The 27,024-nt window shown below is 40.6% G+C and overlaps 8 protein-coding genes across 9 annotated transcripts in view; 7 read left to right on the forward strand and 1 right to left on the reverse strand.

The window, feature by feature from the left end:
- Nucleotides 1-27,024, reverse strand: part of LOC3290833 (neurobeachin-like protein 1) — a 64,879-nt gene that overhangs the window by 16,311 nt on the left and 21,544 nt on the right. The window lies entirely within an intron of this gene.
- LOC5667562 (larval cuticle protein A2B) lies at nucleotides 2,293-3,481 on the forward strand. The gene is made up of 3 exons (XM_001688270.2): nucleotides 2,293-2,424; nucleotides 2,527-2,715; nucleotides 2,795-3,481. Exons 1-3 carry the CDS (start codon nucleotides 2,413-2,415, stop codon nucleotides 3,080-3,082), a joined length of 489 nt encoding a protein of 162 aa, XP_001688322.1. The 5' UTR covers nucleotides 2,293-2,412; the 3' UTR covers nucleotides 3,083-3,481.
- Nucleotides 5,570-6,799, forward strand: LOC4576978 (larval cuticle protein A2B). Its single transcript, XM_001230822.3, has 3 exons — nucleotides 5,570-5,661; nucleotides 5,765-6,028; nucleotides 6,108-6,799. Exons 1-3 carry the CDS (start codon nucleotides 5,650-5,652, stop codon nucleotides 6,393-6,395), a joined length of 564 nt encoding a protein of 187 aa, XP_001230823.3. The 5' UTR covers nucleotides 5,570-5,649; the 3' UTR covers nucleotides 6,396-6,799.
- LOC5667732 (larval cuticle protein A2B) lies at nucleotides 9,477-10,417 on the forward strand. Its single transcript, XM_001688271.2, has 3 exons — nucleotides 9,477-9,568; nucleotides 9,672-9,953; nucleotides 10,032-10,417. Exons 1-3 carry the CDS (start codon nucleotides 9,557-9,559, stop codon nucleotides 10,317-10,319), a joined length of 582 nt encoding a protein of 193 aa, XP_001688323.1. The 5' UTR covers nucleotides 9,477-9,556; the 3' UTR covers nucleotides 10,320-10,417.
- On the forward strand, nucleotides 12,682-13,627 carry LOC1272760 (larval cuticle protein A2B). Its single transcript, XM_311667.4, has 3 exons — nucleotides 12,682-12,773; nucleotides 12,877-13,158; nucleotides 13,238-13,627. Exons 1-3 carry the CDS (start codon nucleotides 12,762-12,764, stop codon nucleotides 13,523-13,525), a joined length of 582 nt encoding a protein of 193 aa, XP_311667.3. The 5' UTR covers nucleotides 12,682-12,761; the 3' UTR covers nucleotides 13,526-13,627.
- Nucleotides 16,033-16,855, forward strand: LOC4576972 (larval cuticle protein A2B). The gene is made up of 3 exons (XM_001230823.4): nucleotides 16,033-16,124; nucleotides 16,228-16,488; nucleotides 16,568-16,855. Exons 1-3 carry the CDS (start codon nucleotides 16,113-16,115, stop codon nucleotides 16,853-16,855), a joined length of 561 nt encoding a protein of 186 aa, XP_001230824.3. The 5' UTR covers nucleotides 16,033-16,112.
- The window catches only part of LOC5667565 (uncharacterized), a 7,994-nt gene continuing 1,805 nt past the window's right edge, over nucleotides 20,836-27,024 (forward strand). The window contains exons 1-5 of the mRNA XM_001688273.2: nucleotides 20,836-20,927; nucleotides 21,031-21,270; nucleotides 21,353-21,625; nucleotides 24,447-24,599; nucleotides 24,683-24,910. Of these exons, the coding sequence (XP_001688325.2) occupies nucleotides 20,916-20,927; nucleotides 21,031-21,270; nucleotides 21,353-21,625; nucleotides 24,447-24,599; nucleotides 24,683-24,910 (906 nt within the window). The 5' untranslated portion in view covers nucleotides 20,836-20,915. The remainder of the gene's footprint in view (nucleotides 20,928-21,030; nucleotides 21,271-21,352; nucleotides 21,626-24,446; nucleotides 24,600-24,682; nucleotides 24,911-27,024) is intronic.
- On the forward strand, nucleotides 24,284-25,115 carry LOC1272762 (cuticle protein 21). Its single transcript, XM_311670.6, has 3 exons — nucleotides 24,284-24,373; nucleotides 24,447-24,599; nucleotides 24,683-25,115. Exons 1-3 carry the CDS (start codon nucleotides 24,362-24,364, stop codon nucleotides 24,932-24,934), a joined length of 417 nt encoding a protein of 138 aa, XP_311670.4. The 5' UTR covers nucleotides 24,284-24,361; the 3' UTR covers nucleotides 24,935-25,115.

Below are 27,024 nucleotides of genomic sequence, written 5' to 3' on the forward strand. Positions count from 1 at the left end.
CCTACCTATTCAATGAATGCTGAATTTATTTTCCACGAACCGTTACGCATTATGCTACAATTCATAGCCCTTTGCAGTTTAACTTGACCGAGCCTGGAGCGGCTAGTTATTGCGTGAAGTAAGAGGGGGGTATTTGTAACAATTATCGATGCCAAGTGACATTCAAGCTCACCGAAGTGATCAACGTTATGCCGGCGGCGGTTTGTGACACACAACTATGTTGCATTTTGTTATAATAAACTTGAAGACTTCGCGCCGGACTAGTTCATTTGTAGCATGCATTTAATACGTGGATCATACAAGGGAGGATGTTAGAGGAAAGAAAAGGGGACACATAAATTGTCGCACCTTTGTTGCCGCTAGGAGGGAGCTTCGCGCTTAGTGTTAAATTCATATGACGACAGTGGGAAGGTTATTTTTCATTCATTTTTTCTAGAATACCTTAAGGAGACGTTTTGAAGCCGGGCTCTGCAGATCCTTCGAAAGGTCATTCTAATCAGTCGGACGAACTTGATGCCATACTCGCGCGAACCAAAAACTGCACTCAGCTCGGTTGCTCTATCATTGTTTGCAAGGCAGTGCACCGAAAGAGAGAGGCTGGCGCAGAGAGCAATGATTCGCTACGGCGACCTCTACCACGCCCTAGTGCAGACGTGTTAGCACTTTCAAGTATGCGGTGCACATAACTGCGGAGATGCATTTGAGGCGACTTTGCGCTGGATCGCAGTAAGAAACTCCATGTATGGTTTCCATTATTAAATGGTTCCACACAGCAAAAACTAATCATCCTATTAATAATGATCATGATTTTAGAGCAACTTAGTATAATTTTTGACGGTCGGAATGAAGTGTGTCCATTTCCTAAATATATTTTATACACTAAAATTCAAATACAACAGTGGCCTGACGCAGTTGAAATCCATTTAAATTTTTTTTTGAAAATGTTTATAAAATTGATTCACGGTCACGTTTGCCTCGTTAATGGTTCTAAGTCGAATAAAATAGTTGATCGTAGATTTTCCAATTACAAAAAAGATTTTAAAGAAATCTCTTTAAATCGATTGCCGAATTTAATTGAGCAAGAATGGTTCCATATAAATAGATAGGCCTGTTTCCGCTAAAATATCTAGCATCCTAATACATATCCGGTATGAGGTATAACTCAATAAACCTCATTTACCCCATACACCAGCGGCGGATCTAACGGTAGGCGGACTAGGCGGTCGCCTAGGGCCCCGCCGATTTAGGGGCCCCGTAGATCGCCATTCTGTAGTATGCCGTATGGAAAGAGTACTAGCGACAAGGGCCCCCAGAAGGATGGCCGATGGGGCCCCGAGGTTGGCGAAACATTTGCACCCCCCCCCCCCCCCCGTCAGCAAAAATTTTAGAGTTTGCGACAGATGATTTCCGAAGGATTTGATTTGCGAAGGGGGCCCCGATGAATCAATTGCACCCCCCCCCCGTCAGCAAAAATTGTAGAGTTTGCGACTGATGATCGAAGGGGCCCCGACGGCATTTCAAGTTTACTGTTCAATCTCCCAACAGCAAGTTTAGGGCCCCTCCCCCCCCCCCCCCCCATCCAACAACATTTTTCATTTACAGAGGGCCTCAACTCGTCGTTCCGCCTAGGGCCCCCGATACCCTTGATCCGCCACTGCCATACACGTGAACCGGCATTGCGGCATGACATCATAAAGGATGCAATAACTTATCGCCCTTCCGACCTGATCTAACCTGATCGCGAACTAATCACTATCAGGGTGGTTACAGCATCGTGGGCCTGTTCACTGCCAGCAGCTAGGGCCGGTTTGTAAGACAGCTTGACCCTGCACAGTGAAGATCATGAATGCAATCCACACAAACACACGCATAACATGCCCCCCATACCCTATGGTGGATTTGAGCGCAAAAAGGATAGGCCGAAGTTGATGAAGCATTGTCTCAATTACCCTACCCATTGCATTGTACTTGTCTATTGCCGACTAATAACACCAGCTGCCCGTTTGACCCGGCGGCAAAGGAAACAGCATGCGTGGCGTTAAACGCATGCGCGTATCGCACACATACACCCTAACCCTCTGTCAACCAGTTGCATGCATCAGCCAGTGCGCCAGATCACCTGTGTCGCCGCGCGTGGCGTGGAAAGGAAAAAAGCTGTACGCTCTTTCTGTTTCTTTCACCCAACCACGCCATCACGACACACGACTGCGCGTTGGCGAAAAATGCGAAAAAAAATTCTTTCTCGAGCAACACGAGATCGCTCTTGTTCGGTAAGGAATGACTTCGGAATCGTTCAGCGATCGCAACTAATGCTAGCGATTTCGATATAAAAACTCACCGATACCCTCGAAACCGTATCACAATCTCTTCATTCGTCTAGCAAGAGCACAGCAGCAGCTAGCAACACAAAAAATGGCATTCAAAGTAAGTGTCTCTGCCAGGATCGTAAAGTGGAGCACACGCACCGGCTGCTCAACTGGATAGGATTTTACTGAGACACTCCTGTTTTTCGTGCTTCACTTACAGTTCGCCGTCTTCGCCGCCATCGTGGCCGTCGCTAACGCCGTCGCCATCGGATACCCTGCCCCGTTGGGAGCTTACCACGCTCCTCTGGGAGCTTACCCGGCTGTGGCCAAGGTTGCCGCCCCGGTTGTTGCCAAGGTTGCCGATGACTACGACCCCAACCCGCAGTACAGCTACAGCTACCACATTGCCGTAAGTGGTCCAGCCACATTCATCTAAAGCTTGAACCAAAATTCCTAACAATCCTTTGGATCCTTGCAATCTCTTACAGGATGCTCTGACCGGCGACAACAAGGAGCAGCAGGAGTCTCGCTCCGGAGATGTTGTGACTGGCTCGTATTCGCTGGTTGAGCCTGATGGCACCCGCCGTGTCGTTGAGTACACTGCCGATCCCGTCAACGGATTCAACGCCGTCGTCCACCGTGAGCCGCTGGCCGTCAAGGCTGTCGCCCCTGTTGCCAAGATCGCTGCTCCGCTGGCCTACCCCGCCGTCGCCAAGGTTGCTGCCCCGTACGCTCCTTACGGATACCCAGCCTACGGCAAGGCCATCCTTGGTTAAGCCATGTACACCATCCCTAGACATAATCGCGGAACTGTTCTTAAGTCCAGTGCCTAATGCCTGCGCCTCTTGAAGTCATTAGTTAACGTCTTCCTTTATTTATTTTCCTTACTTTATTTCTTCCTTCTTGATTGCGATTGTGCTTCTCACAAACGCTGTTGCTAAGCTCTGTTAGCGATCCTTTTCCATCGTTCTTGAAACTAAACTTTCTATTTTGTCGATGATTTTTGTACATATGTAATGCCAATACTGCTGCTATAGACGAAATGAATGCAATTTCGCTCTACAGACATGTGATTTGACTGTGTGACAAGATGTGTGAAACTATTGTTGTTGCTGTGCAAGTAGGAGTCGTCTGTTGACGAGCTGAAGAAAATAAAAGCAATTTCTACAAAAGAATACATAACAGTTCATAATATGTTTTTTTTTTTTTCATTTTCCATCCTTTGATTGAACGTTACCAAAAATAATGGCAAATTTTGACTACAGTGTGCTCGAAATGGCTAGCGCATATATGATTGGATTTTTGAACTGAAGTATGGCGAAGCACAGCTGTCTATTGGTTCTCACGTAGAAAGACGATACACGCAGATGAAGATTATTATTTTATATTTTTAATTACATAAATGAGGTTCAAACATTCTTAAAAACGAGTTTTCCAGGAAAGCCTAAAATGTCCTAATATTTAATAACTGCCAAATACTGTAATAAAAACACAACAGTTTCAAACATAATCCCAAAAATAGGTCGAACACTTATGACTCAGGAATAAGATGTTCTTTTTTTATATGTATCATTAATTGTTTTATTTGATTTGAACCGGATTCAAATAAATATTCACAAAATGTTGTTAAAAACTATCAAATATTTCAACTAAATGACATGAGGGATTTTTTCGTCAACATGATTTTTTGATAAAAAAAAAGTGTAGCACATCAAGTGAGCGAAATTTAAAATCATTGCACATTGCGCACATGTACAAAAACCTAAATATTCATTTACTGCTGGTTAACGCCAAATATATTTATAATAGATGCGTAACCTCAAATAAAATAAAAAAATCTCATTTTTATAGTAAACTTTGTGGAATATGAACTGCCAAAGTACCTTTTTTTAAAAAAGTGGTATATTTTCACGAAATCGCACCATTTTTTGTTAAAATGTTTATGATTTTACTCGCTTTGACTGATGAGTAGTACATCGAATGGAAGATTAAACATTTTCCTATGTTTTTTTTCCGTTAAAAATGGCTGTGACTATCCGCGACCCCGAAAAATATTGTTTTTTATTCTAAAAAAGAGCGCCAGCGAAAAGTGTTTTAGGAGACGATAATATCATCTTAGAAGATTTTGCCAGCTAATCCAAGATGCTGGAAAACTTGTTCGATTCGTAATGAATAAATGCTCTGATTGCGGCACTTTGCTTGAACGGTACATGGGACATTGTAATTTAAGGTCATGAATGAGGCATATTTTCTAGATCAAACGCGATTTGAAAAATCGAGAAAATGTAACACAGGCATTCATGTAGGTTCAATAGTCCCGGGTATCATTAATAGTCACACTAAATACATCAAATGAAGAAAAACCGCGATAGAATGCAATGAACGTTGCTCACATTGTGCACTGTGGTGAAATGTTTGACAGTTGTTAGGAGACACTTCATAAGCAATGAATAACGCGAAATATATCTAATGTTGATAAAAAAAATGAAATTAAACCATTATGATGCATTACGGACTCTAAAAGACTTCCATTTAGAAGGTCATATTTTACACATTTGGAAACACTTACTACGTAACTACACTCCTTGACTTTCAAATTCGAAATTTAAACCAACATTTATGAAGATCCTAAGCTAAGCGCGAAGTCCCTGCTGTCAGTGATAGAGAAGGAAGGTACAACAGATATAAAACATAGCATAACTAAAACTAACAAAAAAGCTGCATAGGAAGTAAACAACCAATTGCAAATTAAGCTCATGTTGCACATAAAACGTATTTCATGCTATGTTGCATCATAGAAATATTAAAGAATACTACATATCGAATGCATCAGTAAACAACAAATGCGAAGTTGAATCTCGAATAGTAAAAAACAATACAATCATCTAGCATGATAACTATTCTTGGCAATGAATTTAGTTTTTATCTCTAATAATACTTTTATACGGAGATTTCAAGTCTACTATATTATACTTATAAATTATTCCTATTGATTATACATTCAATTCATTTCCATTGAAATTCTTTTATTCGGTGTATTACCGTATGAGAACGGAACGTTCACAAGCATTTTCACATTTCCATTGATCCCCCTTTCGTTATTCTACGCTGAAAGGCAATGACGAAAAGCCCTAGCGAAACGAGTTCTGATGTGGGTTGATCGGGCGCTACTACTCCAACCCGCCAAGCGTTAGCTATCGTTGGCAAAGTCGTTGGAAAGTGGCCACGCATTTCGATATAAAAACCCACCGATACCTTCGAAACCGTATCACAATCACTTCATTCGTCTAGCAAGAACACAGCAGCGGCCTAACCGTAGCTAGCACAACACTAAACACCTAAAATGGCATTCAAAGTAAGTGTCTTTGCCAGGATCACCAGAGAGGGCACGCTTACCCGGCAAGTCACGTGAATAAGATTTTACTGAGACACTCCCTTTTCACGCGATTCTTTTACAGTTCGCCGTCTTCGCTGCCATCGTGGCCGTCGCCAGCGCCGTCGCCATCCACCCCTCCCCGTTGGGAGCTTACCACGCTCCGCTCGGAGCCTACCACGCTCCGCTCGGAGCCTACCACGCGCCTCTGGGAGCCTACCACGCTCCGCTCGGAGCATACCACGCGCCTCTGGCCAAGGTTGCTGCTCCTCTTGCCGTCGCTAAGGTTGCTGCTCCGTACGCTGAATACGATGCCAACCCTCAGTACAGCTACAGCTATGCCGTTGCCGTAAGTATTCTAGCCTCCCAAAGCCTAAGACTACCAATACGCCTGTACTAACAATCCGTCCGTCTGCTCCGTTCGACAGGATGCCGTGACTGGTGACAACAAGAACCAGCAGGAGTCCCGCTCCGGAGATGTTGTGACTGGATCCTACTCGCTGGTTGAGCCTGATGGCACCCGTCGTACTGTTGAGTACAACGCTGACCCCATCAACGGATTCAACGCCGTCGTCCACCGTGAGCCGCTGGCCGTCAAGGCTGTCGCCCCAATTGCCAAGTACGCTGCCCCGCTAGCCTACCCCGCCGTCGCCAAGGTTGCTGCCCCGTACGCTCCTTACGGATACCCAGCCTACGGCAAGGCCATCCTTGGTTAAGCCCTGTACACCATCCCTAGACATAATCGCGGAACTGTTCTTAAGTCCAGTGCCTAATGCCTGCTCCTCTTGAAGTCATTAGTTAACGTCTTCCTTAATTTATTTTCCTTACTTTATTTCTTCCTTCTCGATTGACACTGTACTTCTTGCAAACGCTGTTGCTACGCTCTGTTAGCAATCCTTTTCCGTCTTTCTTGAAACTAAACTTTCTATTTTCTTAATGATTTTTGTACATATGTAAACGGTTTTTGCCAATACTGCTGCTATAGACGGAATGAATGCAATTTCGCTCTACAGACACGTGATTTGACTGTGTGACAAGATGTGTAAAACTATTGTTGTTGCTGTGTTAGTAGGAGTCGGTTGACGATCTGATGAAAATAAAAGCAATTTCTACAAAAGAATACATAACAGTTGTTCATATGTTTCTTCATTTTCATTTTTTTCCAACTCATAGTTGACGCACTATTGTAAGGGCAAGCCTAGATGGTTACAGGTTACAGGTTACAGGATCCTTATACAAGGTTACAGTAGCATATACGTTTGAAATTTCTTGCCTGGTGGTCAAAACTGTGTGCATAGGCCAGGGTTTTCCTAGCCAATCTCTAATATTATACATGCGTTACATTAAATTTCAATTGTTTCACATGATCTTCAACACATCACAAAGAACTGCCAAATTTAGTCCAGCTTATGATGTGTAGAAAATCATGCGAAAGAACAAATATTTGTGATGCAAATTCAACTTTTGACATCTGTTGAAAAACATCTCAAAAGCATTGAAAAATGTTGTTGACATGGAAAATTAGCTCGTAAACCCCTGTATGTTTGTGCATTGAATAGACGAGTAAAGTTCCAAAAATAATTTAATACGAGTTGAAAAGAAGAAAAAAAACACGATTTTTAATGCACTTAAAAAACAAACTAAACTAACTGAACTCAAATTATATCGCTGGGCGTTATTAACTGTGCTAACGACAATAATGCGGATAAATATGTTATGTTAATTGCACGAAATACGAGCGTTAGGCATATGTTGTAAACACACATCGAAAAGGTTCATTTTTTGGTATCAACTTTCCTACTACAGTGCACTTCACTACAGCTTGTTCCAATTTTCCTCTGGAACTATTAGGCGCCAGCAACGGGTGAGATGAACTGGCAACCGACACAATAAACGATTTCTTTCCCTAGTTTTTTTACCAACGTCTACTAACTACGCGTTTGTACCGTGCTCTGTCAGGAATCACGGGAGATGACACCCGCAGATCGAATTTATCTTTAATTATTATTGACGATAATCAAACATATGAGGAACCAAAAAGATGACGTACTTTAAATGTCTTTCGTCACCCTGCTTGAATACTGTCCTACTGTTTTTGACCTCCTATTTCAAAATTTAAACCAACATTCTTGAAGAAAATCAGGGCCATACTTAGCCAAACGACTAGTTCATGCTGTCAATAACAAAGAAAATTCATTCTTATTTCATATATCTAAATCCTCATAAAAATATTAAAGATTACTACAAATCGAATGTATCAGTGAAAAGCAAATGCGAAGTTAAATCTCGAATGATAAAATAATAATGCAATTAATTTGTATGATGACTATTACCGTTTGTATCAAATACTTTTTTCAAAGATTGTTGATGTGTCATGGGTTTATCTTCACACGCACTAACGAAACGTTAATTGTACTTTCAATAATAACGTAGCTACATTGCTGCGTTAGCTTGACCGGGAGGTCTATGCAAACGGCCAAGCAGTGAAATATTACCTGGGAAACATAAACAAACATAACAGGAAGCAGAAATCGCGTCCACTGGCTCCGTAGCGGCAAGCAATAACGCCAAAACTCAATTCGATCATTTAAAGCAAATTTCGACAACATTTCGATTTGATACCCTAATACAAGTCCAAACATTCCCCAGCTGCGTCCTATCATTTTCTAGGCGAACCTTATGCAAAAGCTCTACTCCAACAATTTTTTTTGCGAAGTCTGAGGAGGAACTGATAAACATCGAAGTTGGGTAATTAATGTTAATAAAACTTTTTTTAAGGGAGCATTTTTTCTTAAACATTTACCATTTCTGCTGCATATTTGTCTATTTTATTTTTCAAAGAGTTCATTTTATGCTTTTTTAAACACAGGTGAAAATATTTCAACTTATTTCGATCAAAACGAATGGATTTGTTATCTCAATCGCTAGGAATTTTGTCTTACAAAATGATGTTTATTTTGACATGCGGCAGCAGGTACAAGTTTTCAACTTATTTTGTAGAATTTCGGCTTGAACAAATGACACTCGAGCAATGTAAGAGCGTTGCGTATTGCCCTAAACACTATTCGACTGAAATGGATCCAGTTTAGGGATTTTTTTCGTCGGTTTCAGTGTATTTGAAAGTGTGCAATAATTTGGTTTAAAGTGTGCAACATAATTTTGAGTTTTTGTAAGAGTGCAACGATTGTATTTTTGAATTAACAGTATTTCTTGACATTATACATAATTCTGCCTAATATTTTTGTTATTTTTGAAACAATAATGATTTATACTAGACACGCATAACATGCATATTGTGATTTCATCCATCTCAAACATTTTAAATAAGTTGGCTATGCTCTTAAGCGTGCAACAATTGAAAAAATACCCTTAGTTTTCTCTTCTTTCTCTTCTTTTTTTTGTACAGCCAGCCGAAAAACATCTTTTTTTATGCAAACGTTATTACGTTTCCATCTCTAATCTCTCTTCTTATGTTTGATACAGAGATTTTAAGTCTTCTATATTACACTTATAAATTATTTCCATTGATTATACATTAAATTTATTTCCATTGAATTCCTTTATCCGGTGTACTACCGTATAATTGCGGAACGTTGACAAGCATTTTCACATTTCCATTGATCCCCCTTTCGTTATTCTACGCTGAAAGGCAATGACGAAAAGCCCTAGCGAAACTAGTTCTGAGGTGGGTTGATCGGGCGCTACTATTCCAACCCGCCAAGCGTTAGCTATCGTTGGCAAAGTCGTTGGAAAGTGGCCACGCATTTCGATATAAAAACCCACCGATACCTTCGAAACCGTATCACAATCACTTCATTCGTCTAGCAAGAACACAGCAGCGGCCTAACCGTAGCTAGCACAACACTAAACACCTAAAATGGCATTCAAAGTAAGTGTCTTTGCCAGGATCACCAGAGAGGGCACGCTTACCCGGCCAGTCACGTGAATAAGATTTTACTGAGACACTCCCTTTTCACGCGATTCGTTTACAGTTCGCCGTCTTCGCTGCCATCGTGGCCGTCGCCAGCGCCGTCGCCATCCACCCCTCTCCGTTGGGAGCTTACCACGCTCCGCTCGGAGCCTACCACGCTCCTCTGGGAGCCTACCACGCTCCGCTCGGAGCCTACCATGCTCCGCTCGGAGCCTACCACGCTCCTCTGGGAGCTTACCCTGCTGTGGCCAAGGTCGCTGCTCCTCTGGCCGTCGCTAAGGTTGCTGCTCCGTACGCTGAATACGATGCCAACCCTCAGTACAGCTACAGCTATGCCGTTGCCGTAAGTATTCTAGCCTCCCAAAGCCTGAGGCTTCCAGTACGCCTGTACTAACAATCCGTCCGTCTGCCCCGTCGACAGGATGCCGTAACTGGTGATAACAAGAACCAGCAGGAGTCTCGCTCCGGAGATGTTGTGACTGGATCCTACTCGCTGGTTGAGCCCGATGGCACCCGTCGTACTGTTGAGTACAACGCTGACCCCATCAACGGATTCAACGCCGTCGTCCACCGTGAGCCGCTGGCCGTCAAGGCTGTTGCCCCAATTGCCAAGTACGCTGCCCCGCTGGCCTACCCCGCCGTCGCTAAGGTTGCTGCCCCGTACGCTCCCTACGGATACCCAGCGTACGGCAAGGCCATCCTTGGTTAAGTCCTGTACACCATCCCTAGACATAATCGCGAAACTGTTCTTAAGTCCAGTGCCTAATGCCTGCGCCTCTTGAAGTCATTAGTTAACGTCTTCCTTTATTTATTTTCCTTACTTTATTTCTTCCTTCTCGATTGTCACTGTACTTCTTACAAACGCTGTTGCTAAGTTCTGTTAGCAATCCTTTTCCGTCTTTCTTGAAATGAAACTTTCTATCTTGTCGATGATTTTTGTACATATGTAATGCCAATACTGCTGCTATAGACGAAATGAATGTAATTTCGCTCTACAGACATGTGATTTGACTGTGTGACAAGATGTGTGAAACTATTGTTGTTGCTGTGCAAGTAGGAGTCGTCGGTTGACGAGCTGAAGAAAATAAAAGCAATTTCTACAAAAGAATACATAACAGTTCTTCATATGTTTCCATCCGTTAATTCAATGTTACTATAAATAATGATAATTTATTGTGTGCTCGAAACGACCATATTTGATAAGAATTTTTAACCGTACGGCCAAACGATGTACAGTATACAGCGAAATGAACTAGTTGACAGGCGAAATATCTGTCGGGAAACGCATCACAGCTCCAAGTTAATGTGCAATTTAAACTAATAACGTGTATAAATTCATAACTAAATCCCTTAACCGTAGTATCTATACAAAAAATTACACTTTTTTCTACGACCGCCTACCCGTGTAGGAGCATACATTTTGTATGGGAGATTGCAGTTTTGCGAATTCCAAAGGATGTATCATTTGATCTGCTCGTTGCATTTGCACGATTTTTTTTTAAATAAAAGCTTCATCTTCTTGTTATTTAACTAAACACATTTTTTCTGAAATTTTGAAAATTGTGTTTCTATATATTTCTTACTTATAGGATGTTTTGCAAAAAAAAACATCCAATTTCTACGACCGCCTACAGGGATAGGACCATACATTTTGTATGGGAGTTTTGCGGATATTAAAGCTTTTAATTTTCGTTCTAGACAACTTTTTTTAAATCAAACTTGTCATAAAAATGCGTTGTGTTGTTATTTGACGATTAATGTTATTTGACGGAAGCAGTCCATACTAGGTTTAATTCCACGACAGGCATGTTGTTAAGTCGTGCGAGTTGACGTCTCAATAACATGTCCATCATGCGTTCAAGCCTAGAATGGACCGTTCTCCTGTAGCAAAGTTTTACTATCCGACTATGTAGTATTGAATAAGTATCGAAAGCCAGTATAGGCAGGCATGCCACCTAGAGCGTTACGCCAAACAGAAGAAAAATAAGATGTGAATGAAGAAATGTTTTGAAATCGAATCAGTTTCATCAACATAACTTTCATACAAACAAAATGTAATCTTAACACCACTCGTATGGTCCTATTGCAAAGTGCGCTCTTTTTCTTCCCTGATCGTTAGTTAGGATAAGGCTCGACCAGAATGTAAAACTTTTTTTTAAGATACTTAGATAATGGCTACGATTCTTCATATAAAAATACTTAAACAGACCATCCTGACATCTGCGTCTCGTGCGGAAACAGTAGCTGGCGTATACCTTCCAAGTGATATGAAGGATTTCCAGATGACATGAATTGTGTCCAAACACGGACATACCTTGTGTTATCAGTGGAATATAGTAAAGTAAAAATATCAGTGGAATAAAGTATTTTGGAAGGATTAGCCTCCTCAATTATGCGATTAATTAAGCGTGGCTATAAACAAAACCAGTGATAGAAAACAGAAAAATTAATACTCAGGAATTTCGGCGTAAAGCCACAATTGGTACAGCTATGGCGAATTGCTAGGAACACTATAGCCATAATTGGTACCTTGAGATGCAATTTTTAACTGAGATTTTCTACGATTTCAATACACACCAAGTTACCAAGTTACACTATAGCCATAGTTGGTACCTTGAGATGCAATTTTTAACTGAGATTTTCTACGATTTCAATACACACCAAGTTAAAAAAAACTGTCGTGATCTACACATTTCAGGCTTCAATTCAGTTTACTTTTTATCTCTAAGCGGATTTGTATGTTTGATACAGAGATTTCAAGACTATTATGTTACACTTGTAAATACTTCTCAATAATTATACATTCAATTAATGTCCATTGATATCCTTTTACTGTTGCACTAGCGTATCAGAGCAGAGACATTTCAAAAGGCATTACAAGTATTTTCACAGTTTTCTTGATCGCCCCTTTCGTTATTTTATACTGAAAGGCAATGACGAAAAGCCCTAGCGAAACTAGTTCTGAGGTGGGTTGATCGGGCGCTACTATTCCAACCCGCCAGCTATCGTTGGCAAAGTCGTTGGAAAGTGACCACGCATTTTGATATAAAAACCCACCGATACCTTTGAAACCGTATCACAATCACTTCATTCGTCTAGCAAGAACACAGCAGCGGCCTAACCGTAGCTAGCACAACACTAAACACCTAAAATGGCATTCAAAGTAAGTGTCTTTGCCAGGATCACCAGAGAGGGCACGCTTACCCGGCCAGTCACGTGAATAAGATTTTACTGAGACACTCCCTTTTCACGCGATTCTTTTACAGTTCGCCGTCTTCGCCGCCATCGTGGCCGTCGCCAGCGCCGTCGCCATCCACCCCTCCCCGTTGGGAGCTTACCACGCTCCGCTCGGAGCCTACCACGCTCCGCTCGGAGCCTACCACGCGCCTCTGGGAGCCTACCACGCTCCGCTCGGAGCATACCATGCTCCTCTGGGAGCTTACCCTGCTGTGGCCAAGGTCGCTGCTCCTCTGGCCGTCGCTAAGGTTGCTGCTCCGTACGCAGAATACGATGCCAACCCTCAGTACAGCTACAGCTATGCCGTTGCCGTAAGTATTCTAGCTTCCCAAAGCCTGAGGCTACTACTATCCCTGTACTAACAATCCGTCCGTCTGCTCTGTTCGACAGGATGCCGTGACTGGTGATAACAAGAACCAGCAGGAGTCCCGCTCCGGAGATGTTGTGACTGGATCCTACTCGCTGGTTGAGCCCGATGGCACCCGTCGTACTGTTGAGTACAACGCTGACCCCATCAACGGATTCAACGCCGTCGTCCACCGTGAGCCGCTGGCCGTCAAGGCTGTTGCCCCAATTGCCAAGTACGCTGCCCCGCTGGCCTATCCCGCCGTCGCTAAGGTTGCTGCCCCGTACGCTCCATACGGATACCCAGCCTACGGCAAGGCCATCCTTGGTTAAGCCCTGCATACCATCCTTAGACATAATCGCGGAACTGTTCTTAAGTCCAGTGCCTAATGCCTGCTCCTCTTGAAGTCATTAGTTAACGTCTTCCTTTATTTATTTATTGCTGGTTCTTTGCCTTATCGATCTTTATCTGTCTTTTAGAACTGTTTTTTGACAAAGACTTTTGTACATATGAAGCGGGGCTTTGTCAATAATGCTACTATAGACTTTTGTTTTGTAAAACTGTTGTTGCTGCTGCGTTAATAAGAGTAATCAGAAGACGAGCTGAAGAAAATATAAATAATTTCTACAAAAGAATAAATCACCGAGCTTTTTTTGTAACTATAATCTTTCTAAAGTTTTTAAGAACGCTAGCGATAGTGTAATCTCCTTGAATTGATTGGCACAGTTAAAATTTAAAAACTTTCTTTCTTATATAATTAAATTGTTTGAAGATTAATACAAGATTTAAAGAGCATAGCTAAAGCGCGTGTTGAACAAATTCAAAACTTCACACACTGTAAAATAATTGTCATAGGTGATCACTGTATGTGATGATTAATATAACAGTCTTTAAAAAAATGATAAAAAGGCTATTACAGACTTTGATAAAGACTATTTATGATATTTTGCATATAAAATTCGAAGCCATAGTTGATAACAATCCTAAAACCTGAAAGAACTTGGTAATGGGCCAGCCAGACATTGAAAAAAAAACAAACATATAAACAATTATGCTAACAGCTTTTTTCTGACTAGCTTAGTATCACTAGCCTCGCATAAAATATATAAACTATCAAATATGCTTGGATATGAGCAAACAAAATGAATTGTTATGATATTAAAAAAAAACAGTTTTTTCATGTACAGTTCAAACATTAAACTTAAAAGCTTCCTGATAACTTTGAGTATTTATACCCTTTTCCACGAGATTTTTATCTAGATGTCCCTAACCAAAATTAATTTAAACCTTAACGATCATAGAAAAAGCCCTTTGCACGGCTCTCGTTTATATCGTAGCATCGTAGCATTTATTAAAAGATGTGTACGATACATGATTTTATGTTAATAATCCCAACAATACTTAACATTTTATCCTTTATTTGTTAGTTTTGTGTAACTTTTTTATAAATCTACATTTTTCTATTGTTATGACGAATGATTCACAATAAGTATCGCAAATACACCAGCGTTCTTGTATTATGTGAATTAATTGAGCCAAATATTTGCTTTTAATTAAGCAATGTTGACTATTAGTTAAGGTTTTGTATAGTTAAAGGTACGTTTACTGTCAAAGAACAATACATCGCCCAACACATAAACAATACGATTATGCAGTTTTATACGTGTATCAGTTTGCAGTGATTTAGAAAAATGCAATGGAATATGGACAGAATAATTTATTAATAGAGCGTGAACGATAAACACAGCACAGTGATTAAAATTAATTGGAACATTGTACAGAGAAAAGATTGTTTAGGAAAAATGAATTAAAATAAATTATCATATAATTCAAATATTTCAAGATAAGTTAACGTACTAGGATGATAATTTATCATAAATGTGAAAAATCAAACAACACATTGAATGTAGCAAGGAGTTCTATTATTCAAGCCTCAGATTTGATACATTTAACCGAAATCACAAATAAAATTATAAAAAGTCGTATTATAAAAAAAAGCTCATACACTCACAGTTTAAGTTATTTTTTATGAAAGTGAAGTTATTTTGTTTGATAAACGATCGTAATATGTTATGCCATTCATAATTTGCTAGTTAAATGACTTTTTTTTCAAAAAATATTCATGAACATGCAAAAGTTATTTTGTTCTAATTTCCATCAAATGCCCACAGCATTGAAATGTCAAAAAGCAACATTTACTATGTACCTATTTTCGGCCGCATTCGAGGTGGTACCTATTTATATTATCTTTTACATCATTTAATCTTTCGAATAAACCGAAGTTTACATTATTCCACGCACAAGATAGCAATAGACAGCAAATCTAATGGAAAGTATGAAGTTCGCTACATTAATTTCAAATTTATAAAAAAAATAATACAGACGGAAACGCTGTGAAACTTAATAAAGGAATCCGGGCCAGCTACTATATCATGATTTTTAAAAATAATTCCATTTTTTCTAAATCGTTATGTGTTTGACTTAAAAGTTGATTCGAGCTAATCAACATTTATTTGATTAAATTTAAAATTTTTAAAAACAATTTCCTATATTTAAGTCATTTATTTACGAATCCCTAAAACAGTACTCTACTATACAAATACAAATTGTTTTCACTACCAACAACACATATTTCCACGTTTTCATCGATCTATCCTTTCATTCTCACACACTGCAAGGTTGCGTGTATTGGACTGTCTAGTACACGGAAAGCCCAAACGAAACTAGTTCTGAGGTGGGTTGATCGGGCGCTACTATTCCAACCCGCCAGCTATCGTTGGCAAAGTCGTTGGAAAGTGGCCACGCATTTCGATATAAAAACCCACCGATACCTTCGAAACCGTATCACAATCACTTCATTCGTCTAGCAAGAACACAGCAGCGGCCTAACCGTAGCTAGCACAACACTAAACACCTAAAATGGCATTCAAAGTAAGTGTCTTTGCCAGGATCACTAGAGAGGGCACGCTTACCCGGCCAGTCACGTGAATAAGATTTTACTGAGACACTCCCTTTTCACGCGATTCTTTTACAGTTCGCCGTCTTCGCCGCCATCGTGGCCGTCGCCAGCGCCGTCGCTATCCACCCATCTCCGTTGGGAGCTTACCACGCTCCGCTCGGAGCCTACCACGCTCCTCTGGGAGCCTACCACGCTCCGCTCGGAGCCTACCATGCCCCGCTCGGAGCTTACCCTGCTGTGGCCAAGGTCGCTGCTCCTCTTGCCGTCGCTAAGGTTGCTGCTCCGTACGCTGAATACGATGCCAACCCTCAGTACAGCTACAGCTACGCCGTTGCCGTAAGTATTCTAGCCTCCCAAAGCCTGAGGCTACCAGTACGCCTGTACTAACAATACGTTCGTCTGCTCCGTTCGACAGGATGCCGTGACTGGAGACAACAAGAACCAGCAGGAGTCCCGCTCCGGAGATGTTGTGACTGGATCCTACTCGCTGGTTGAGCCCGATGGCACCCGTCGTACTGTTGAGTACAACGCTGACCCCATCAACGGATTCAACGCCGTCGTCCACCGTGAGCCGCTGGCCGTCAAGGCTGTCGCCCCAATTGCCAAGTACGCTGCTCCGCTGGCCTACCCCGCCGTCGCCAAGGTTGCTGCCCCGTACGCTCCTTACGGATACCCAGCCTACGGCAAGGCCATCCTTGGTTAAGCCCTCATCTTCATCCCATGAGACGCGAAATCGATTCCATTTTCCAGTACCTAATGCTCACGCTTCACCCTGAAGTCATTAGATAGCATCGCCTGTTATTTATTTCTCATCTCTTCATTTCCTTCTCATCGCTATTTTTGTTATCCTATGAGCGATTTGAACATTCATGTACATATGAAAATGGGATTTGCTTCGCTACCAGAAGCTGCCTGAACACATGCTTATGTTGGCATTTTCGTTTAGCAAACCAATCGTGATTTGACTGTGTGTGACAAGATGTGTGAAACTATTGCTACTGTTGTGTAACAAGAAAAAAATTCAATTCAAATGTTGATTCAAATAAAATCAGCATCTTAAACCAATTAAAATGTGTTTTGTCTAATATCCATTGCAAGTGATGTAAGTATACTTTAGATTAAAAAAGTTTTCGTAGCGTGGGATCTATCAGACACATGCCCCTTTCATTTCAAGTTTACTTTGAAATAAATTTCTTGTTACTTATTTTTAATATTTAAATTGTAAAGTAACATGAAATTTACGGAAAACAATTTATTCTGGAAATATAATAAATTATATCATTCCATTTAAAAACACGCAACACATTTAAATAGAATGGCAGGAAGGAGACAAGAAGGATACCACACGTTTACATCAATAGTTCTTTAGTTTTTAGTACATTCAAAATCGTGCTAATGAAGAGTTATTTTACTCCATTTCTTTAATTTTCCCCCAAACTCTACATGCTTTAAGAAACTCTTAAGCTCAGTAGCTGACATTTCCAATTAGACTGAAGAATTGAGACCACGAGGTAGTACCTAGACGACACGATTCTTGGATAGCAAATATATCGTTTTGCATCTACACGACACAAATCTGCGTAGATTTGAATACGACTTCTATAAGCTCTCCTATCAAAATGGAGTTTACATACCAAAATACAGAGTAACCCATGTAAAAAAGGTCACAAAAGTGAAAATTTCTTCTATCCACTAACCAGTTCATGCTGCTGCTGCTGTGTTGCTAATAAACTATTAGCTGAACCAAATTAGAAAGATTTTTTAGACTCGATTCGTGTCGGCTAAACGTAATTTAAAACCGATACGTATTGATGAATGATAAATGACACACTAATCTGGTCTTGTTGGATTTCTCAACGGAAGTATTGACTGCCCGGCGCTGCTGTCATCGGTTAATTTATATGTGCCTGCTAGAACCCTTCGAGCTCGGGCGTTGTTGACCAACGAGGAGCCTCACAATTCCTTTGGCGCTTGAGTTCCGTTATTTCGTATCTACTAAACCCTGAACGCGATATCGGACGTCTTTGAACCTAGAACTACGGCTGTAAAACTGTTGTCTAGTCTAAATTTCCTGCGTCCTGATAATGTGACCCGTTGATCCCTTTTTATTGATTAAAAATGTAAATGTTATTCAAGCACTGTGGAGTGGGCTAATCAGTCAGTTTACTAAAAAATATTTTTAATTTTATTACGAAGGAATAAAAACAATAATAATAATAATAATAATAATAATAATAATAATAATAATAATAATAATAATAATAATAATAACAATAAAAATAATAGTAATAATAAAAATAATAATTTTTATATTAATGGGGCCCTTTCCGTTTGAAATTCGTAGGCTGAAATTTCAGCCTGTCAGCTGTTTGCATTGGATAGCAGTTTTCGAGCAGCTATCTAATTGAGTATAATATACAGGTGGGCTTATCCCAAGGTGTATGAATTTAGAAGGCTGATTTTTATCGCTTCTGCTTGTGAATGAAGATTGCAAAAGTGTTTTGAGTATTCGTCAAGCCTCCAGAAAGCTTGTTTGAGAAAAAAATTTCACCCGTTCTGCCAAAAAGTGATGTTCAAAATTGGTTATGAAAGAATGCTATCAGACCACCTGGACTACATACACTTTGATTCCAGATTCCACCACCTAATCTCTTTAATGCACCTTGGGATAAATGTAAACAAACCCGTGTTTTCGAGCATGTACTCGAATCTAATTCTAGCTTTTAAGCTAAAATTTTCTAGACTGAAAATCGCAGGCTAGTTTTTTGTGTGGTTTTGTATGGATTGTTTACATGATTTCAGCCTCCAACTGTCAAACTCCATACAAAAAACTAACTAGAATCGTGAAGGCCCCCAATAATAGTAATAATATTAATAATAATATAAATAATTAAAAATTATAAAAAAACAATAATAATAATAATAATTATAATAATAGAAAAAAAATAATAAAAATAATAATGATTATAATAATAATAAATATTTGAATAAATATTCGAAACAATAATAAAAAAAAGTAATAATAATAATAAAAATAGTAAAAATAAAATAAATAATAATAATAAAAATAATAATAATAATAATAATAATAATAATAATAATAATAATAATAATAATAATAATAATAATAACAATAATAATGATAATAACAAAAAATAATGATGACTATGACTATCCTATTATGCTTAAACTAATGTGTCACTGATAGCTTATCATTCATTCGCGGCTAAGACAGGCTTACACCGACCTAGGAGAGACGGTGATAGCGTCAAATAAGAAGTCAATCAATTTATTTTAAATGTTTTACTTAGTTTTCGAAACCTTGTGTTCAAATTTTAATATTTTCAAGTCGCATAAATAATAAAGTAGTGTGTTGTATAGAACACTCGTCGACTCGTACAAGACTAGATAATATCGATTCCCAATCGGTCCGTTTCCCTTTAGTAAAGACGGACTATTCGTCTCCGTGGTACTAATATGTTTCGGAAACCCCTAAAGGTTGCCATGACTGCGTAGATCGTTATACGCCAAAAAGAATATGCAATAAATCGTAAATTAGATATTACGATCTACAAGTCATTTTTAAAAGCTATTGTGGAGTTTTCAGATTAGGTGTATGATAATATTTTACACTTCAAGATTGATGTAATTATGATCACAAACTAACTCAATTAACAAATATAACGATTTCTAGTAGAAGTAGATGCACAAATTCCTTCAATTTTTAGTGTTTCTTAGTACTTTCTTAAGGATGCGGTAGGAGCAGTTCTTTAAAAATGAACTGACCGGGTTCGTCGCTTGTTGACCAATTACCATATGAGTCCCAGGTTTTCACCGTTCGGACAATTTTGCTAGCTTTAAAGTGATGGGAAATTCCTTACCAATATACTTGAATTGTGTCAAATAATCTAGAAAGTTTCTCCGTATTTCCAATAGCGAAACACACTTTTTGTAACAAAAGTTACCATGCGTGGAGTTTACAATTTCAATGTTACATCCACCATAACGAAATTACTAGTAGTGGAAAAGAAAGTCTAAAAGAGGCTTCAAAATGACTGTTGTTTTTTTTCACCAACATAAAACAAATTACTGCCAACACCTATACTAAATGCACACGAACTTGTTTAAAGCCTTGATTGTCCCAAAATATGACAATGTTTGATTTAAAATATAAACAATACAGGATATTCAAACTCTACGCCTAACACAACAACCGTTGTCGGTCAAGGCATGCCTGTACCGCTAGTGGGTTTAGCTTTCAGTGATTTATTGATTACCCATATCAGCCTAGCCAGTCTGCAGTATAGTATGGGAGGGGGGGGGGGGGGGCATGGTACATTCGGTACAGCCTATGAAGGGTATGATGTTAAGTAATACAAAATTTCATTCATGCTAAATACTTACTAGTCCAATCGTCCCCTTGGTACGCCTGTAAGTTTCAATGCTTGTACAGTAAAATCAAGTACTAGCACAAATAATACCACTGTACCATTCTCTAATCACCTAAATGGACGGACTCCTTTCGCAGTAGCAGCAAAAAATGACAAAAACAAAACAAGTTCTCTCGTGGGCTGCTCTAGTGCCGCACTTGTGACCGCTGAATACCCCTGCCAATACCCCAGCCCCAGCCATTAGGAAAGTGGCCACGCATTTTGATATAAAAACCCACCGATACCTTCGAAACCGTATCACAATCACTTCATTCGTCTAGCAAGAACACAGCAGCGGCCTAACCGTAGCTAGCACAACACTAAACACCTAAAATGGCATTCAAAGTAAGTGTCTTTGCCAGGATCACCAGAGAGGGCACGCTTACCCGGCCAGTCACGTGAATAAGATTTTACTGAGACACTCCCTTTTCACGCGATTCTTTTACAGTTCGCCGTCTTCGCCGCCATCGTGACCGTCGCCAGCGCCGTCGCCATCCACCCCTCTCCGTTGGGAGCTTACCACGCTCCGCTCGGAGCCTACCACGCTCCGCTCGGAGCCTACCACGCGCCTCTGGGAGCTTACCCTGCTGTGGCCAAGGTCGCTGCTCCTCTTGCCGTCGCTAAGGTTGCTGCTCCGTACGCTGAATACGATGCCAACCCTCAGTACAGCTACAGCTACGCCGTTGCCGTAAGTATTCTAGCCTCCCAAAGCATGTACTAACTACCACTATGCCTGTACTAACAATCCGTCCGTCTGCTCTGTTCGACAGGATGCCGTGACTGGAGACAACAAGAACCAGCAGGAGTCCCGCTCCGGAGATGTTGTGACTGGATCCTACTCGCTGGTTGAGCCCGATGGCACCCGTCGTACTGTTGAGTACAACGCTGACCCCATCAACGGATTCAACGCCGTCGTCCACCGTGAGCCGCTGGCCGTCAAGGCTGTCGCCCCAATTGCCAAGTACGCTGCTCCGCTGGCCTACCCCGCCGTCGCCAAGGTTGCTGCCCCGTACGCTCCTTACGGATACCCAGCCTACGGCAAGGCCATCCTTGGTTAAGCCCTCATCTTCATCCCATGAGACGCGAAATCGATTCCATTTTCCAGTACCTAATGCTCACGCTTCACCCTGAAGTCATTAGATAGCATCGCCTGTTATTTATTTCTCATCTCTTCATTTCCTTCTCATCGCTATTTTTGTTATCCTATGAGCGATTTGAACATTCATGTACATATGAAAATGGGATTTGCTTCGCTACCAGAAGCTGCCTAAACACATGCTTATGTTAGCATTTTCGTTTAGCAAACCAATCGTGATTTGACTGTGTGTGACAAGATGTGTGAATCTTGTGTTGCTGTGTTGTACATACAAATGATCAACATGAAGGTTGACTGAAATAAAAGCAAATTCTACAAAAGAAAACATGTTACCCTTTATAATTCATTCCCTTTGAAAATAATTTTGAAGATTGGAGTCCACAATTAGACCAGACTACAAAACTTCTAAAAAAATATCATTATCATTATAGACTTATCCAGTTCAACAATTATACACCATCAACCATCAATAACAAGCACCAAATGCTACAAACAGTGTACCCTATGCATATTGATCGTACCGTATAAAAGTAGTCTATTATTCCAACATAATCATACACATTTTCTAAATTTGAATTGTTCTTTTAGCGAATTGGACTGATTCGACACGTTCGCATTAATAGCATATCTGGAGGACGACTTTTATGCTTCATGTGTCCAAAACAGTATTTTTTTAATTTTCTACAAGCCTTTCTGACAAATATAGTACGTCGTACCAAAGGCATCAAAATTGATACATGTTAAAAAACCAAATTCTATCTGAATGTCCAGCATACCCTTACCTTATTCGAATGAACACCTTTCCTCAAACTCACATCTATAAAACAGATTATTTGATGAAGAGAAAATCAATGAGGCACAGATAAGTCATTCGACATAAGGCCGCTTTCAGTGACTCAGTGTAAATTAAATGTGATCTAATTCATTACCCATAACTTAGCCATACAAAACTATTTTTTTGTGTACGATTGAATGAGATAATTGCCACCATATAGCCCAAATATTAGGATTTTTTCATACGTTTCGATCAGTCCGATACGTGTCTTACTTGTAGCGATTATTATGAAAAGAAACAACTAGCCCAACTAGCCCAAGTTATAGTGCAACAATGCAGCTATCAACGTCATCTATCCTTCGCTTGTTTACTCTAGTAATACATCTGCACATTCTAAAATATATCAGCAACTGACTAGAACAACGATCTGGAATGATGTTAATGACCTGGGAATAACGGCAACGTCGGTGCAATTGTATAATCCTAACTATTGTGTACCGCCTCATAACTAAATGACTTATCATTCTTATACCCTATACTTTCTACTTGAATCAACTTCCATTTATAATTGGCTCAAACATTCTAAATCGTTTCTGCGTTTTCTTCCTCATACGGTCACGAAAAATGGTTGATAAGTTTCACTTACTATACACCCATATTATGTAGATAAAATATGAAGAAACAATAATAACAAATAGCATATGGATAACAAGGGTAATAAGCTCGAGTATTACCCAAAAAATATTAAACAATTTATCAATTAAAACACATATCTGGCCCGGTAATCCAAAAAGACTGAATCCTAAGTTAAGGAGTGGTAAAATTTCCATCAGGACTGTCAAGCAAGAAAGTATTACATCATCTGAACATGAATAGAAAACCGGTTGTGTTTCAGGCTTATAAAGTTATACTACAATGAATACCCAGTGAGCATCACTGGACATGACTGTTCAAACTAAAGCCCTATTATTGAAAAAACAAAGGTTGCTCGGACATTCCCTGTAACCATACTCCACCGTCGCTTGGCTCTTCAAAGCCTTACATTACGACCATTATTCAATCTCTAAATCCGCACAAACGAAAACTGCACCCATTCTTGGAAGGAATTCGCTGTGCTCGACAGTCAAGAACGCCTCAACGCAACTGGACACACTACGCGTAACCGGCATGCGTATCAAAAATGACCAATAAATTAAGATTTGGCAGTATCGCACACCCACCCAACTACGCAACGGCACGCAGTTGCGTCAGGGGGGAGGGGAGGGGGGTGTATCTTACCAGTGCAGACGGTTTTTCTGCGCACAAGGCTTACCCTCCCCTACTACCCCATCATTCTCGACCACGTCTCGTCTGGACAGGACAGGCGACTTGTAGAGCGCATGTTGCACTATGTCCAAAGCACTTTTGCTGGCCCTGGGGCTACATTGCCGTTGGTTGTCGGTGGTAAAAGTGCGACTGCCGTCGAAATTGTCATTGATATTATTTTCCTTAAGTTGCATGTTGTACACCACTTGCTACAAGGTGCGTTTTGAGCAGAAGGAAAACGATAAATTCAGTCAGACGGGAGAAAGAAAAAACAACCATAAAGTAGCTCATATCAGATTTGTCCAGGCGGGGTTTTTTTTTGTACAGTGGCAGTTCAAAGTTCCACTCCCAAACTGCTAGCCTGTTGCGGCCGAACCTGGGTGTGCACGAACCATGTGAAGGATGGTTTGAAGCCTTTTTTTTGCTGGTACGCCCTCTAGTGGACAGATATGTTGCTTCCCAGAACGGGTTGGCGTGTTGCGTGTGGAGAGTGTCAGCCAAGCTTTAATAGATTTCGTATATAAAGCAATGCGAAAATTAGATTAGTACACATTCATCAGACTCAGTTCTAACAGTACAGGACCCAACACAGCACAAGAGAAAATGGCCCTCCGGGTAAGATGCAGCAGCAGAAGGCTCTGATTCTGCTCTAAAGCAACCTGCGACTATATTCGATTTGGTTTCACAGTTTGCCGTTCTTGCCGCGTTCGTCGCTACCGCCAGTGCCGTCGCCATTGGATATCCGGCTCCCTACGGGGCATACCCGGCGGTGGCCAAGGTTGCTGCTCCGTTGGCCGACTACGACCCCAACCCGCAGTACAGCTACAGTTACGCGGTATCGGTAAGTATGCACGTCCAGCAACACCAGCGATCCATCATGGAATCACTGTTTACATTTTCCACCCGTCCCTCCGAAATTGCTAGGATGCTCTGACCGGTGATAACAAGAGCCAGCAGGAGTCCCGCTCGGGAGATGTCGTCAGCGGATCGTACTCGCTCATCGAGCCCGATGGCACCCAGCGTGTCGTTGAGTACACTGCCGACCCGGTCAATGGATTCAACGCCGTCGTCCACCGTGGAGCTGGTGTGGTAAAAGCTGTGGCCCCAGTAGCCAAATTCGCTGCCCCGCTGGCCTACCCCGCCGTCGCCAAGGTTGCGGCTCCACTGTACGGTTAAATCATGCCTCACGGATATCCCCCACCCTGTCTAGATATTTATTAGTCGTCCCATGTTTACCCCAAAATCCTCCCATCCCTTCACATCCTTTGCAAATGAGAGCTTCACGAAAATGTAGTTATTTTTGTTTGACTGTGTGACTGAATAAAGTGCAAGATGGTTATAAAAATCATAACAAAAACTATGTAAAAAAATATATCCCAAAAATATCACATAATGTATAGATATGTACACAGGTGCTAGGCTAACACACGGTCGCAAGCGAATCATCGAAGTCGCTCCACGTGCGTGGATAACATTGATTGGTTGGACCGTCCGGTATGTAAACGACACCATACAGACGGGACAAACATGATCACGTCAGGCGGTTGGCAACATGACCGGCAGGCGGAGAACACTAAGCAGCACCAAAACATCAAATCCAGCAAATTAGTCTAAGTTTCGCAGCCGAACAATGAACAACTCTTTTTTTAAACTCACTCGGGAGCTTCCCAAACGTTTAAATATTGTTTGTCGGTACAATCACAACAAAATAATAAAGATACAAACGAGCTCGAAGCAATAATTAATTAGTAACAAGAACATCTTACATTTCGTTTAAATTGTAACTAATTTTCTTTCGCTGAATACATATAACCTCAATAGTCCTCCTAAGCTAATGCTGTCGTATTTGAGTGATATCTGATATATTTCATTATCCTTTGAGCAAATACGACCTAAGGTAACCGTTTGGCTAAATCTTCATTCTGATTGTAAATCTTCGTTTGAATCTAAAACGTTCTCACCGCCTATCCTTAAAGAGAATTGTCCGATCGAGCGCACTCTCATCGTATACAATTTTGTATTCCATGCAATGGAATTGTTAATAGTTTGCTATTCTTATTCTTCTACTACTTGGCGTAACGTCCTACGCCAGCAATCGGCAAAGTGCGGATCGCGGGCCGCATGAGGCTCTTTGATATCGAGATGGCGGCTCTTAACAGTTCATATATTTCCTAGAACTTTCACACATTTTTGCTCTTGGTTTAACAATTTGGCTCTTCACGCGAAACTCTACGAACATGGCTGTAGAATTTGGCTCTTTCAGCCGTAAAGTTTGCCGATCGCTGTCCTACGCGGATAGGCTTTCAATATCATCCTATATAGGCTTTCAAGACTCATTGAGTACCACGCAGCCGGATATTAATTCCTTGCTACGGGGGGACGGTACATATGAGGCTTGAACCCATGACTGGCATGTTATTAGGTCATACGTATTGACGACTGTACTACGGGACAGTCCCCCAGTTTACGAATATATTTTGCCTAACATTACATTACAGGAACAATTAGACATTCTATTTGACTAATTTTCCTTTTTTCAATATTCTGATGCCCGTTTCTGTTTTTAATTTAATTAATGATACCTGTTCCACACTATTGCATTAAAACAGATTCATTTAAAGATTAATTTATACACTTCCTGTCGAAAATCCAATGATCATATAGTGGTATACGACGGCACCACGGAGTGGCAGCCATACGAACGTAGTGGCATGTGATTCCATGCTACCGTCGAATCTCGTGCCATATGCATCGAATCACGTGCAACGTGTTTCGAATCGCATGCCACAACGATTGAATCGCATGCCTGTCGGTGACTAATTGGTTTACACTTAGCGGAATAGTCAATAAATGTAATATTGACCACGACAAGAGAATGTTATTAACTCTTATTATACGACAGTTTTAATGTTTCAACTGTATGATCCTAGGTAAATTAATAACCGAGGCTTCCTTACAGACAAGAGTGTATTAAATATAAAGTATTAAATTGAAAATAATTTAAAAAAGGTGCATTGAACCAACTGACAACAAAGTCACAATAAACATAAATAAACAACAATAGCATGACCGACGGCGAGGCGATTTGAAAGCAATATCTATATAGCAGAGCGCTTCCGACGCCTCCAGCAGTCATAACACATTGATTTAAATTTAACATCTCATATCCATATTTAACACAAAATAGGCAATAAAAACTGCTGATACCTGACCCACAGCCAAATTATCTCGTTAAACGACTAATTATCACATGAAAGCAAACGACG

This window comes from Anopheles gambiae, chromosome 2 (assembly GCF_943734735.2).
Source record: "Anopheles gambiae chromosome 2, idAnoGambNW_F1_1, whole genome shotgun sequence".
Lineage (NCBI taxonomy): Eukaryota > Metazoa > Arthropoda > Insecta > Diptera > Culicidae > Anopheles > Anopheles gambiae.